The sequence below is a fragment of the Vicugna pacos genome, chromosome X, assembly GCF_048564905.1.
Source record: "Vicugna pacos chromosome X, VicPac4, whole genome shotgun sequence".
NCBI lineage: Eukaryota > Metazoa > Chordata > Mammalia > Artiodactyla > Camelidae > Vicugna > Vicugna pacos.
In genome coordinates, this window is record NC_133023.1 from 64805205 (window position 1) to 64820274 (window position 15070).

At 35.4% G+C, this 15070-nt stretch overlaps 1 protein-coding gene across 1 annotated transcript; it reads right to left on the bottom strand.

Moving 5' to 3' along the window:
- Positions 1-690: 690 nt before the first annotated feature.
- SATL1 (spermidine/spermine N1-acetyl transferase like 1) lies at positions 691-14284 on the bottom strand. Its single transcript, XM_031671588.2, has 6 exons — positions 13652-14284; positions 10177-10228; positions 2792-2872; positions 2269-2370; positions 1623-1663; positions 691-973 (listed from the first exon to the last, which is right to left on the bottom strand). The coding sequence occupies exons 1-6, from the start codon at positions 14180-14182 to the stop codon at positions 803-805; spliced, it is 978 nt and encodes a 325-aa protein (XP_031527448.2). The 5' UTR covers positions 14183-14284; the 3' UTR covers positions 691-802.
- Between the last annotated feature and the right edge of the window lie 786 nt (positions 14285-15070).

Consider the following 15070-nt stretch of genomic DNA (forward strand, 5'->3'; position numbering starts at 1 on the left):
ACCCATATTTCATCAAATCTAAGATAGATTCTTAGTTGATCATTATACCTATCTCAATTTCAGATGTGTTAAAATGTAAAAATATAAGCATCTGAAATTTAATAAGGTAAGAGATCAAAAAAATTAATATCCTAAATGTAGGCCCCCGCCTGAAGGCTCTAGAGAATAAGGCATGGGCTGAACTAATAAACAAGCTGTGAGGAATGTTATGTATCCAGTATGGATGGCTGGATAGCCAATGATGGGTAAGATCCTCAGAGGAGGACAACCTAAGACAGGCACAGCCGGCTGGATAAGAGATGGCCTACTTAATGAAGTTACGTGACGAACTGTAAAATAATCTGTCCTTGATCATGTAACAGCCTGTGCTTACTGCAGGAACTTGGGGACCTAAATAGATTAAGATTATTAACATTGTCATAACTTAGATGATATGTGAGGCATTGTGCATGTCCTATATAAACCCTTTTCCAAAAATCAGTAAACAGAAAACTGCTTCACTTCTCTCTGCATGGTGTTTGTGTGTACATGATATTGTGCCACCAACACTAAAGCCAAATATAAGTGATTTTTGAATTATCTGCTCTTTTGAATCATCAGTTCTGCTACTACCCATTAGTATATTAGTCTCGGTGATGGAGAGTTGACTATCTACAAAATCTGTGTCAAAGTAAAAGATCTGCTCAAACCAGAGTTTTGTCACTTGCTGTATTGTACAACACTCAAAGTCAGACTGCTGTTGGGCTCAGGTGACATTCAAATGTTGGAGCCTATGTTGTGAGAAAGCGTGATGAGTCATCTTTCACTCTTCCCCTGCCATGTCCATGAGTTCTCCCCTGTTAAACCTGAACAGATGCCAGCCCTTCTCGGAGGAAAGGTCTAAAGCCCCTCGACGAGTGTAGTAGTCAATAGAAGCCTGGTTCCAAATGACGACAAGAAAGTGCATGCAGCTACATTGGCTTCTGATGGCTATCTGTTTAAAAACAAATGGAAATTAATCTTACTTGAAAGTATAGTCTTCATTAACACGTTTATTGAAGGTCTACTACATGCAAGGCACTGTGTGTGTATAATACTTCCAAATAATAATATGATAGTTATCTCTTGGGCGTCTCTAAATCTGTAAAAAGAAAAAAGTCCTATTGAGCTTTAAAAACCTTTCTTTGGTAGAAGTCCACAACTCGTTTGCCAAGTCCATATATTGGTTTTCCTATAAATCCAACTCACTGTTTTTTCTTATTCTATAGAAAAAGTTTACCTAAAGTTCTCATATATATTTCCAAAATCCAAAAGGATCTTGTTTTTACACTGTTCTCATATTCATACTATGGACCTATTTTTGGGGTAAAATTGCCTTCTAATATCCCTTTTGCTTACTTCTGCTTTATAGCAAAAAGATATATAGTGTGGTTGTGGATTAAATAGAACTCAGCTTTTACCTGGACATAAATTTGACCTGTATGAGTAACTGATTTGAAAATCCAGTTTAATTGGAATAAAAAAGTATATTTTGAGGTTATGTTCAGATGGTAAGATAAATTATCTACTTTATGCCAGGTTAAATAATATTTAATGAAGGAAAGGACAGCATATAGAATAGCAATACTAACTGCAATATATACCTGACTTAGCCTCTTCAGCATTTCAGCTCCAATACCTAGACCTTTTAAATAGATAATGCAAAATGAAAAAAACATGAGTTGAAAAATTCCATTTAGCAAGTTATTTGCTTTAGTTTAAAAGAAATAAAATATAGAACTCTATCTGGTATATATATTTGTGTGTGTATGTGTATATATATAGTATATATATATTTGTAATAGCTTGTGTTGAAACTCAACTCATGGATGTTTTTCATATCTGTTATTCCTAATTGGAGTGTGGTTCCAAAGGTAATGGAAAACATTTTAGATTTATTTTAATGATCAGTGAAAAGGAAATGAGTCCTTGTCACTATCATTTTATCACAGAGTATACTTCTTATTTACTTGTAGATAAACCAACACAAAATGCAAAATCATTTTTTAAAGATAAAAGTATAGTTATAACTTGGTTTATTCAAGCCTTGATGGGAACTAGTAAATCTTTTTCTAATCTGTGATTGAGTCTTTACCATATGCAAGGATAACTAGGATAGTGATCAAGATCATGGAATAGAAATGAATTACATAAACTAACTTAAACTCCATCTTTATACTAAAGCTTCATAATTTAAAATATACCATTTAAATGTTTTAATTATAAGTAATACTATAAGTGTTACTTGACCTCGGTAAGCTTGTATGACATAAAAGTCCTCTAGGTAAAGTAACCTGCCAATCCAGGGGTCGTATGTAAAGTAGTACATGGCAAATCCAACAGTCACTTTACCTAGGGAGAGGAAAGAGAGAACAAAGAGGTTAATGCTTTGAATCTTCTAATGTTCTTTTCCTCCAAAATGGAATATCTGTGTGTTTTTTTTAAAACTACTAAAGTAATAAAAGCTTGCCATACAAAATTTCAAACAATACAGAAATGTATAATGTAGAAGGTTTAAGTCCCTTATAATACAACTTTTAAGAGATAAACCATCTTTTAACAGTGTGGAGTATATTCTTTCCCCAATGTTTTTCTATGTATATACAAACATAAGTATATACCACACATTTTCTCTTTTAAAAAACAAGACTGAATTTATATACTTACAGTCTTCACCTCTACTTAATAGTAATTATATGCTATCAAACTACTTTGTTTTCAGGGTAGAGAAAATATACTACAGATTAAATTGAAAGAGGAAGATTTATTTTACTTGTTGGTTTTTGATGAGTGTGTACTTCTGCGATCAGGCAGTAGAAAAGGGGATTTTCTCCAAAGCCATCCCTGAGTAAATCTGAAATATAAATTCACATAAAATATATTAGAAAGTTTACAGTAGAGAGAAGGAAGATGGTGGAGTTGGTAGCACCAGAATTCCCTTCTTCACCTATACAACAATTGCACTGGCAGAAACTGTCTGAAGTGAGTATTTTGTCTCTAGGTTTATTTGAATACATACAACTTCCAGAGGACAGTTTGGCTGGTAAATTGCAGTTAATTTTGGCAAAATTCAACTATCAGCCCAGCAGTGGCTTCCAAGCACACCATTCCCCCACTCCACCACCTTCCACCCCGCCTCATGGCAGGTAGCTGTAAGGACAGCAACCTAACTTTCTGGAGTGGATTGCTACTCTGAATGCTGAGATGAGGACCTGGAGGTTGACTACTATTTTTCTAACCTCTACCAACTAAAGCAGCTTCCAAGAGATTTAAAGGAGCCATACTTGCTTTGTTAGATATTCAAAAATAACCATATATACAGGAGAATCTAGAAAGCCACTGTGCATGACCAGGGAAAGACAGAGACTTAGAAAAGACCTCATAACACCTTTAAACATTCAACTCAAGACTGATCTAAAAAAAAAACTGATCTGTGACATAGGCACACTGGGGAAGGCAGAGAATTTGATTTCCAGAGTTAACACATTGTAAGATTAAACTGTCCAGTTTTCAACAACAGCAATAAAAAAAATCATGAGGCATACAAAGACATTGGAAAGTATAGTCCATTCAAAAGAACAAAGTAAATCAACAGAAAATGTACCTGAGGAAGCCCAGATGTCAGACTTGCTAAACAAAGACTTTAAAACAACTGTCTTAAAGGTGTTCAAAGAGGTAAAGGAAGACATGTACAAAGACAGGAAAAAGATGTATGAACAAAATAGGAATATCACTAAAATAGAAATTATTTTTTAAAAATATCCTCACCAAAAATTCTGAAGCTTAAAAGTATAATAACTGAAATGAAAAGTGCACTGCAGGGGTTCAGAATCAGAATTTAGCAAGCAGAAGAAAGAATAAGTAAACTTGAAGATAGGACAACTCAAATTATCAAATCTGAGGAAAAAATGAAGATGAAGAAAAGTAAATGGAGCCTAAGGGATCTGTAGAACACCGTTAAATGGGCCAGCATACACATTATGGGACTCTCAGAAGGGGAAGAGAGAGAGAAAAAGGAAAAAAAAATTTGAATAACAACTGAAAACTTCCCAAATTTGATGCAAAACATCAGGCTATAAATGTAAGAATTTCAACAAACACCAAATAGTATAAAGCCAAAAAGATCAAAACCAAGACACAAATCAAACTGTTGAAAGCTGAAGACAAAGAGAAAATCTTGAAAGCAGCAAGACAGAAGTAACTTGTCAAATACAATGGATCCTCAATAGGATTATCACATGATTTCTCATCAGAAACCTTGGAGGTCAGAAAGCAGTGGATTGACAAAGTGCTGGAGGAGGGGGTGAGGGTGGTTTGGGAGGAGTGCAGAAACCTGTCAACCAAGAATTCTATATCCACCAAAACTTTCCTTCATAAGTGAGGGAGAAATTAAGATATCATCAGAACCCCCCCCCAAAAAAACCTGAGGAAATTCATTATCACTAGACCTGCTCTGCATAAAATGCTAAAAGGAGTCCTTCAGTTGAAATGGAAAGGAGCTAAATAGTAACTCAAAGTCATACAAAGGAATAAAGATAAAGGTAATGGTACCTAGTTAAAGGTAAATACATGGGTAGTTATAAAGGACTAGTGTTATGTTAATTTTGTTTGTAATTACACTTTTTATTTTCTACATGATTTAAATGACAAGTGCATATAATTCATCATTAATTTGTGTTCTTGGGCACACAGTGTGTAAAGATGTAATCTGTGACATCAGTAACATAAAATGGGGGAATGAAGATGTATAGAAGAAGAATTTTTGTATGCTGTTGAAGTTAAACTAGTATAAATTCAAATTTGATCATTATAGCTTTAGGTTGTTAAGTATAATCCCCAAGATAACCACAAAGAAAATATCTATAGAATATACACATAAGGAAATGAGAAGGGAATCGAAACATTTTACTCTAAAAATCAACACAAAAGAAGGTAGCAATGGTGGAAATGAAGGACAAAAAAACCTATACAGAAAACAAATAAGAAAATATCAGAAGTCCCTCCTTGTGAGTAGTTAACTTTAAATGTGAGGAGTTCAATGCTGTAATCAAAAAACAAAGATTAGTAGAATTAATTTAAGAAAAAACATGATCCAACTATATGCTATCTATAAGAGTATCACTTTAGATTAAAAAAAAGATTGATAGTAAAATGATGGAAAAAGATATTTCACGTAAATAGTAACCAAAAGAGAGCTGGGATGATTACTAATATCAGACAAAATAGACTTTAAGTAAAAAAAACTATTACAACAGACAAGGATATTATATAATGATAGAAAGTTCAATTCACCAAGAAGACATAACAATTACAAACATTTATGCACCAAACATCAGAGCTCCAAAATATATGAAGCAAATATTGACAGAATTGAAGTTAGAAAGAGACAGCTCTAAAATAATAGTAGGGAATTTCATTACATCAATTACAATAATGTATTAAACAATAAGTAAGTTAATAGATTATTTGAACAAAACTATAGATCAACTGGACCTAACAGAAATATACAGTCCACTCCACTGAACAACATAATACACATTTTTCTTGAACATTCTCTTGTATAGACCATATACTAGGCAAAAATGCAAGTCTTAATACGTTTTGAAAGACTGAAACCATACAAAGTATTTTTCAATCACAATGGATTGAAACTAGAAATCAACAGGAGACTAGGAAATTCACAAATATGTGGAAATTAAACAATGTACTCAAGCAACCAGTGGCTCAAAGTAGAAGGGAGTCAAAAGGGAATTTAGAAAACACTTAGAGATGAATGAAAATGAAAACAACATATAAAACTTAGGGATGCAGTGAAAGAAGTGCTCAGAGAGAAATTCACAGCCAACATTGAAAATAAAGAAAGACCTCAAGCAATAACCTAAACTTACACCTTAAGGAATTAGAAAATGGAGTAAACTAAGCTCAAAGCTAGCAGAAAGAAGACAATAAAGAGTAGAACAGAAATAAACAACATAGAGGATAGAAATACAATAGAGAAAATCAATGGAATCAAAAGTTGATTCTTTGAGAAAATCAACAAATTGACAGACAAAGAGTGAAAAAAGGTGCAAGTAATTAAAATCTACTGACCTTACAGACATAAAAAAGATTATAATCAAATACTAGGAATTATACATCAACTAAATTAGACAACCAAGAAGAAATGAACAAATTCCTTGAAATTTACAAATTACCTAAACTGATTCAAGAAGAAATAAAATCTGAGCAGATCTATAAAGAGCTTGAATCAATAATAAAAAAAAAATCTCCCAATGAAGAAAAGTCAGGGACCACCAGATGGTTTCACTGGGGAAATCTATCAAACATTTAAAGGCTTAACACCAATCCTCCACAAACTCTTCTGAAAAAAATGAAAAGGAAGAAACATTTCCTAACTCATTCTATGAAGTCAGCATTATTCTGACACCAAATACGGATAAAGACATCACATGGAAAAAAATAAAGATCAATGTCCTTTTATTAATATAGATGCAAAAAGACTCAACAAAATGGCAAATTGAACCCAATATGATATTAAAAGGGTTATTCACTATGACCAAGTGTGATTCATCCTAGGAATGACAGGATGACTCAACATAAAATCAATCACGTTAATGTAACAAAGGAGAAAAAAACATATGATCATCTCAATTGGTGCAGAAAAGACATTTGACAAAATGCAAAACCCTTTTGTGACAAAAGCCCTCAGAAAATTAGTAATACAGGGAAATTCCTCAACATAATAAAGATTACCTGTTTAAAAAAAAAGTTAACTTCATACTCAATGGTCAGTGACTGAAAGCATTCCCCCTAGACTAGGAACAAACAAGAATGGCCACTTTCACCACTGAAATTCAACGTTGTACTGGAAGTTAGAGCTAGAACTATTACACAAGAAAAAGCAATAAAAGTCATCCAAATCAGAAAGGAAGTTGTAAAATGATCTCTATTTGCAGATGACATGATCCTATTGATAAACAATACCAAAGAACCCAAAAGGAAAGCTACTAGAGCTAATTAATTCAGCAAAGTTGCAGGTTAAAGATCAACAAACAAAAATCAGTTTTGTTTCCATACACTAGCAAACAACAAGCCAAAAAATAAATTAAAAAAGCAATTCCATTTACAGGAAAGATATTCCATGCTCTTGGATTGGAAGAATCAATATTGTTAAAATGGTCACACTGCCCAAGGCAATCTACAGATTTAATGCAATCCCTATCCAATTACCCAGGACATATTTCACAGAACTAGAACAAATCATAATAAAATTTATATGGAACCATCAAAGACCTAGAATTGCTAAAGCATTCTGAAGAGAAAGAAAGAGGCTGGAGGAATAACTCTCCCAGACTTCAGACAATACTATAGAGCTACAGTCATCAAGACAGCATGGTATTGGTACCAAAACAGACATATAGACCAATGGAACAGAATAGAGAGCCCAGAAATGAACCCACAAACTTTTGGTCAACTCATCTTCGACAAAGGAGGCAAGAATATACAATGGAATAAAGACAGTCTCTTCAGCAAATGGTGTTGGGAAAACTGGACAGCAGCATGTAAAACAATGAAGCTAGAACACACCCTTACACCATATACAAAAATCAACTCAAAATGGATTAAAGACTTAAACATAAGACAAGATACAATAAACCTCCTAGAGGAAAACATAGGCAAAACATTATCTGACATACATTTCAAAAATTTTCTCCTAGAAGAAATAAAAGCAAGAATAAACAAATGGGACCTAATGAAACTTACAAGCTTCTGCAGAGCAAAGGAAACCAGAAATAAAACAAGAAGAAAACCTACGGAATGGGAGAAAATTTTTGCAAGTGAAACTGACAAAGGCTTGATCTCCAGAATATATAAGCAGCTCATATGACTCAATAAGAAAAACGTAAACAACCCAATCCAAAAATGGGCAGAAGACCTAAATAAGCAATTCTCCAAGGAAGACATACAAATGATCAAAAAGTACATGAAAAAATGCTCAATATCACTAATTATCAGAGAAATGCAAATCAAAACTACAATGAGGTATCACCTCACACCAGTCAGAATGGCCGTCATTCAAAAATCCACAAATGACAAATGCTGGAGAGGCTGTGGAGAAAGGGGAACCCTTGTACACTGCTGGTGGGAATGCAGTTTGGTGCAGCCACTATGGAAAACAGTGTGGAGATTCCTCGAAAGACTAGGAATAGACTTACCATATGACCCAGGAATCCCACTCCTGGGCTTGTATCCAGAAGGAAATCTACTTCAGGATGACACCTGCACTCCAATGTTCATAGCAGCACTATTTACAATAGCCAAAACATGGAAACAGTCTAAATGTCCATCAACAGGTGACTGGATAAAGAAGAGGTGGTATATTTATACAATGGAATACTACTCAGCCATATAAACTGACAACATAACGCCATTTGCAGCAACATGGATGCTCCTGGAGAATGTCATTCTAAGTGAAGTAAGCCAGAAAGAGAAAGAAAAATACCATATGAGATAGCTCATACGTGGAATCTAAAAAACAAAAACAAACAAACAAACAAAAACAAAGCATAAATACAGGACAGAAATAGACTCATGGACAGAGAATACAGACTTGTGGTTAACAGGGGGGTAGAGGGTGGGAAGGGATAGACTGGGATTTCAAAATTGTAGAATAGATAAACAAGATTACACTGTATAGCACAGGGAAATATACACAAAATGTTATGATAAATCACAGAGAAAAAAATGTGACAATGAGTGTGTATATGTCCATGAATGACTGAAAAATTGTGCTGAACACTGGAATTTGACACAACATTGTAAAATGATTATAAATCAATAAAAATGTTAAAAAAAAGCAATTCCATTTACAATTGACCCTAAAATAATAAAATACCTAGGAATAAATCTAATCAAGGAGGTGAAATACTTGCATACCAAAAATTATAAAACATTGTTGAAAGAAATTAAAGACCTAAATAAATTAAATGACATCCCATGTTCATAGATAAGACTTAACATATAAAGATGTCAGTGTTACCCAAAGTGATCTAAAGATTCATTGCCATCCCTATCAAAATTCTAACATTCTTTTTCACATGAATGGTATAGCCAATCCTCAGATTCACTTGAAATTCTAAGTGTATAATTTTATACACTTGACTTACGATGGGTTTACATCCTGATAAACCCATCAAAAATAAGTTGAAAATATCGTAAGTTGAAAATGCGTTAATACACTTATCCTACCGAAAAGCATAGCTTAGCCTAACCTACCTTAAAGCTGCTCAGAACACTTACATTAGCCTAGAATTGGGGGAAAATCATCTAACACAAAGCCTATTTTATACTAAAGTGTTGAATATCTCATGTAATTTATTGAATACTATCTGAAAGTGAAAACAGATTGGCTATATGGGTACAGAATGATTGTAAGTGTATCAGCTGTTTACACTCATGATCACGTGGCTGACTGGGAGCTGTGGCTCACTGCTGCTGCCCACCATCGTGAGAGAGCATCCGACTGCATATAGTGAGACCAGGAAAAGATAAAATTTCGAAGTACAGTTTCTACTGAATGTGTATTTCTTTCCAACCACTATAAAGTCAAAAATCTTAAGTTAAACCATAAGTAAGTCAGAGACTGTCTGTACACTTTAATCATCTCTTTTCTTAATGTTCACATTTCCTGCCTAAAATGTTGCAATTCATCATAAAACACTAGCCTATCCTATTAATATTGCTGGCTATCAAAATGTAGTAAATATCTTGAAAATAATTTTAAGTAATTTTGCCTTTACCCATTTCATCCTATCAAGCTACTACTAACATACTGGGCATTAAATTATACTTTCTTTGACCAACTACACTTCTCATTTTACATTTCAAAATTTAGTTAAATTTAGTTGAAATCTATTCCCGCTGTAAAATGTAAAAGCTCTTAAATATCAATTTCACACTAAAAATGGGGAAATAAAAAATAGTAGAGCACTGACAAAGCTATCAAACTTATGTCCTGTACAACTAGATACTATTAATGACAACTTCTTTGTGTACCAAGGACAGCAGCGTCCACATATCCAGGTACAAGTAGTGCTTTGTGCATACATTATGCCATGTTTCTTTTTCTAGCTCTGAAAATACCATAAAACACCTTACCCTTTGCTGTTAACTTCACTGCATCTACCATGTTTTCACAGGCAGCCAATTCCTGTCAAAGTAGAGAAAACTTTCAGTTTATGGTTTAGTAACAAATTCTTAAGATGATAAGCATGAAGTTTTTATTGAGCATTTAATAACATAGGATGTCTTGGGTAGTATTAAAAGTTAGTCAGACATAACCCCAGTCATCTAGAAACTTAAAATCCAAAACGTACCTGCAGCAAAAAGAATATATAGAGAGCGAGATTAACTATGTCGATACATCAATTCTGTGAAGGTCAACTGCCCAGGTAACTAGCCTTGAATACAACCAGAAATCAGGAAGTAAAGCCAAAAGTGTTTCTGAGTATTCGAGGTGGATGTCACGAAGTCTATGTATTATAAAGCTCATAGACTTTACAGAAAAGTCCGTTGTGTTTGCTTGTGAGGTGTTCTTCTCAGTTTAGCTTTAAACTTTTTTATTTGGCTTTTTAACTATATCATTTTAATTCTTCAATGGTTTGGATCTCAAGCTTTGAAAGGCAATCCCACTTTGCAATTATAAAAACAGTCACTTTTGTTCCCTTCTTAACAAATTATTTAATTTTATTTTTTCCAGTTTTATTGTGATATAATTGACATATAACATTGTGTTAGTCCAAGACGTACAACATAATGATTTGATATATGTATATATTGCAAAATGACTGCCACATAAGTTTGGTTAACGTCATGATCTCACATAGTTACAATTTTTTCTTGTGATGACAACTTTTAAGATCTACTCTCTTAATAACTTTCAAATATACAATACAGTATTGTTAACTATAGTCACCATGCTGTACATTACATCCCCAGAGCTTATTTATCTGATAGCTGGAAGTCCTTACTTTTTAACTACCTTCACCCATTTTCCCCATCTCCCAACCCCTGCCTCTAGCAACCACCAATCTGTTTTAAGTTCCTTATATTAATACTTGATTAATTGAGGAGGAGGGGGTTGGTGTAAAAAATAAGGTAGAATTTCACCTTAATCTTTCCCCCCCAATTATCCCAACACTGTTTATTTTATAACCCATCTTTTATTAACTGACTTGAAATGTCCACTTTATCATGTACCACATTCTCATATATACTTAAGAGGACATCTGGATTCTCCATTCTGTTCCAATGCTCTATCTCTGCATCTATGGTAATAGATTACCATAGTATTTTAATTACTTACAGCTTTATAATATCTGGTAAGGATAACCCTTCCACATAAATGTTTTTGGAGTTTTTCTAAAAACACATACTTATTCTTCCACGTGAAAATTTGAGGATTTTGACTGGAATTGCATTAAATTTATAATAGAAAAAACTTTTTAAATATATAAGGAAGACAGCAAGGGCCAGATTATGTAGAGTGTTGGTGAGAAATTTGGATTTTATTCTCAGGGCAACCAAAGTCCAATGGAGTTTGAGCATTTGGCTACCATTTAGAGCACCTTCCCTGAGACACTGTAAGCTCTTTGAGGGCAGTGAGTATAATTCAATAATCTGATATCCTTTATAGTACTTAGCACATGGCCTTCCCCTAGTACGCACTCAATGTCTGCATAATGAGCAAAAATCAGATATTATAGTGCATAGTACTTATCTATGGATCACCAATGGTCCAAAAACCACACTTTGAGAACCACCATGATAAAAGGCTTTAAATGGAAAGTCTGGTAAGCAAAAGTTATAGCTGCCTAGCTATAAAGTGACTAGATCCCCAAATAATGCTTTGGTGTGGTGATCAAGAATAGGATAAACCGGATGCATACAGAGGACACTTGGAAGAATTTTAGTGACAGGACAGTAAATAAAACCTGCAAAATACTCAGCTAAGGAATGAATTGCTCTGATGGCAAACTCTCATAGATCCCTTTGGAAAGAGAGAATGCTTTGCAAAGCTAGCTATGAATAGGAGTTAGGATGAATGGACATGCATGTATTAGAGAAGAATATAAAGCTCAGAGCTAATTAATAATTATATTCATGTCTATGATGCAGAGTAATTTAGCTTTCTTATTATTTTCTGCAATGAATATCCATTAAAAAATTTTTCCAAGAAACATCTAGTGTATATTCAGGTACAAGAGGCAAATTCAAAAGTAAATGTCGTCAGGAACTTCAAGACACAGGTTCATTGAAGTGGGAGAATCTAGTGATGTATTTTACCTTTGGTGATTACAAAGGGCATTGTTTGGAAAGATAACGTAGGTACGTTTTCTGGACAGAGAGATTCGCTGTCATTCAATCATAAATCTATTAATTGCTACCTGGGTGTCAGGTACTAAACTACAAAATCTCTTTAAAATTTTTCTACCTAGAAAAATGTGCTTCCAGCATAATTAACATGTTGGGCATAGTCTTTTGATCAATGAGCTAGTCATGCAGATTAATGCCAGTTAGAGAAATGATGTGGGAACTTGTGGGGACAGAAAAGAATGGAAGGCATGGAAAGACAGATAACCCAGTTCTTACAGATCTGCACCATTTCAGCAGATGGATTTCACTGGAAAACTTCTGGTATTTTATTTTGCCCACTAAAACAGAAATTTAGCCTTATTTAAATGAGATTAAATATATTAGTAGACGGAAACATTTTCATTACAAAACTCTTTCATAAGATTTCCTTACCTATAACCTGTGCCTTGTTCCAGCCACATATTTATTCCATTAAAATAAATCTAGGCTACTGCTATTATACAGGCTTTTATGTGGAATTGTCTAGGCTGTGCGTCACATTAAATGATTGCCTTGAGTGCCACAGAACTTCAGCGCAGTAGCTATAGCTATTAGTTTGTTCCCTTTACTGTGTTGGGATGATTTCCAGGAAAGCCATTAAAATGAACTTTTAAATCAGAAATTTTTAACCCAGCTCTTTGGACTCCTGGGCAGCTATCTCTGGATGGACTTCCGGAGTCAAAGAACTGTCTGAAATTATACAGAAAATTTGTTGTGGATGAATAATGTTTTCTGGACAATCATTAGCTTCTACAAGTACATGTGGTCTTCAGAGCAAGATGCCCTACCCTAAAATCTTAGCCATTAATATCTGAAATTCTATCACTGACAGGTCATTCATTTGAGTTAAGCATTCCTTTTATCCAAGATCCTCTTTTAAAGTTAAAATTTCCCCAAGAGGAACAACACAATAGGTCCCTGAAATATTCGTAAATTGATTCCCCCATGATTTGTTGAGCCCCCTACTATAAGTCAAGCAACTTATGTGTAATCATTTTACATTACTGAATCATTACAACAATCTTTCAATATAGATAGTACTGTGGTCTTGATTTTAGATGTGTAAATTGAAGCTTATAGAGGTTATGTAACCTCCAGAAGCTTGTATATATGGGTCGTAATTAGCAGAGCTAGGATTCAAACCCAGCCTTTGCCTTCCTTACGCTAAGCCCTAAATTAGTGCCGTGAAGCTCCATGGAATGAGAAGAAAGCAGCTTACTTTAATTAGACGCAGGATTTCCAGGCAGTCTTGAGCCTCCGCAGGTCTTACTCGGAAAGAAATCAAGCTTGATTGCCTGACACCTGATTGGCTCCCTCTTGGTTGCCTCATGCCCGGTTGCCTCATGTCTGGTTGGCTGAGATGTGGTTGGCTAGGGCCTGGTTGCCACATACCTGGTTGGCTCCTGCCTGTTTGGCTTATGCCTGATAGGCTTGGGCCTGGTTGACTTGTGCCTGATTGGCTCAGGCTTGGTTGCCTCAGGCTTGGTAGGCTCATGCTTGATTGGCTCAGGTCTGATTGTCTCATGCCTGCTTGCCTCGTTCCTGGCTGAGTCATGATTGATTGGCTTCGGCCTTGTTGCCACGTGCCAGGTTGCCTTGTGCTTATTTGGCATGGGCCTGATTGCCACATGCCTGGTTGCTTCATGCCCTGTTGGTTTGTGTCCGGTTGGCTCCTGCTTAATTGGCTCATGCCTGGTTGTCTGACGCCTGGTTGGTTAATGTCTGGTAGGCTTGTGATTGATTGGTTCATGCCCAGTTGATTCGTGTCTGGTTGGCTGAGAACTGGTTGGCCAAGGCCTGACTGACTTAGAACTGGTTGGTGGATGATGGGCTGGCAGACGACTGGTTGGCCAGTGAGTAAGTCTCTTGATGTAACAGGAGCCCTTAACTAAAGTGCTGTGGTGGGAGGCTGTAGGATGTTTCTGGTTTTTCTCAATTTGATTCGTACTTCGAGATACCCCTCTATCTAGATGAGGATGGCAAAAATAAAGGAGGGCTACCTAAAGAAGATTATTGATGCCTCCGTTTCGCTGGAGTTGACTTCATCCAGCTGTAACAGCTGTAGGCTTGGCTGGGTTTCAGATTGTCATCTGGCCTTTCCCTGCCAACATGCTGGAAGGGACAGGGAGTAGAAAATGACCCTGGAGGAGTATTACTGCCTCACCACCTTGCACCTTCACTGCGTCATAGTGAAGTCACAATGCCATTACCTACGTGTGTACGTGCTCCCCCATGTGGTGAGGGAGAGGCAAGACAGGGCTCGCTTGACCACTATTTCTTCCTCTCAGAGTTTAAGAGGGTGAAGCAAAAAAGCTGGCAAGAGTCTCAGAGCCTGTGCTTGGCACTGACCCCAAGAGTGCCTAGTGTTTTAACCACCTTGCTCAAAGATACTTGCTGTAAACCTTTCTACTTTCCCCATACCCCAACCCTGAAATAATTCACTTCCTATTTCTGTTCTGACTTCTATTTACTACCTTTTCCTCACACCATAGAAGCTATAATGCTTAAAAGACTTCTCCTAATGAGGGATTCAAGTCCCTAATGAAGAAAATTTTTCTTCACAAATAATTAAGAATAACTATGACCACTATTTATTGAGTTATTTTATGACCCAGGTTCAGTGGGTAGCACTTTACAT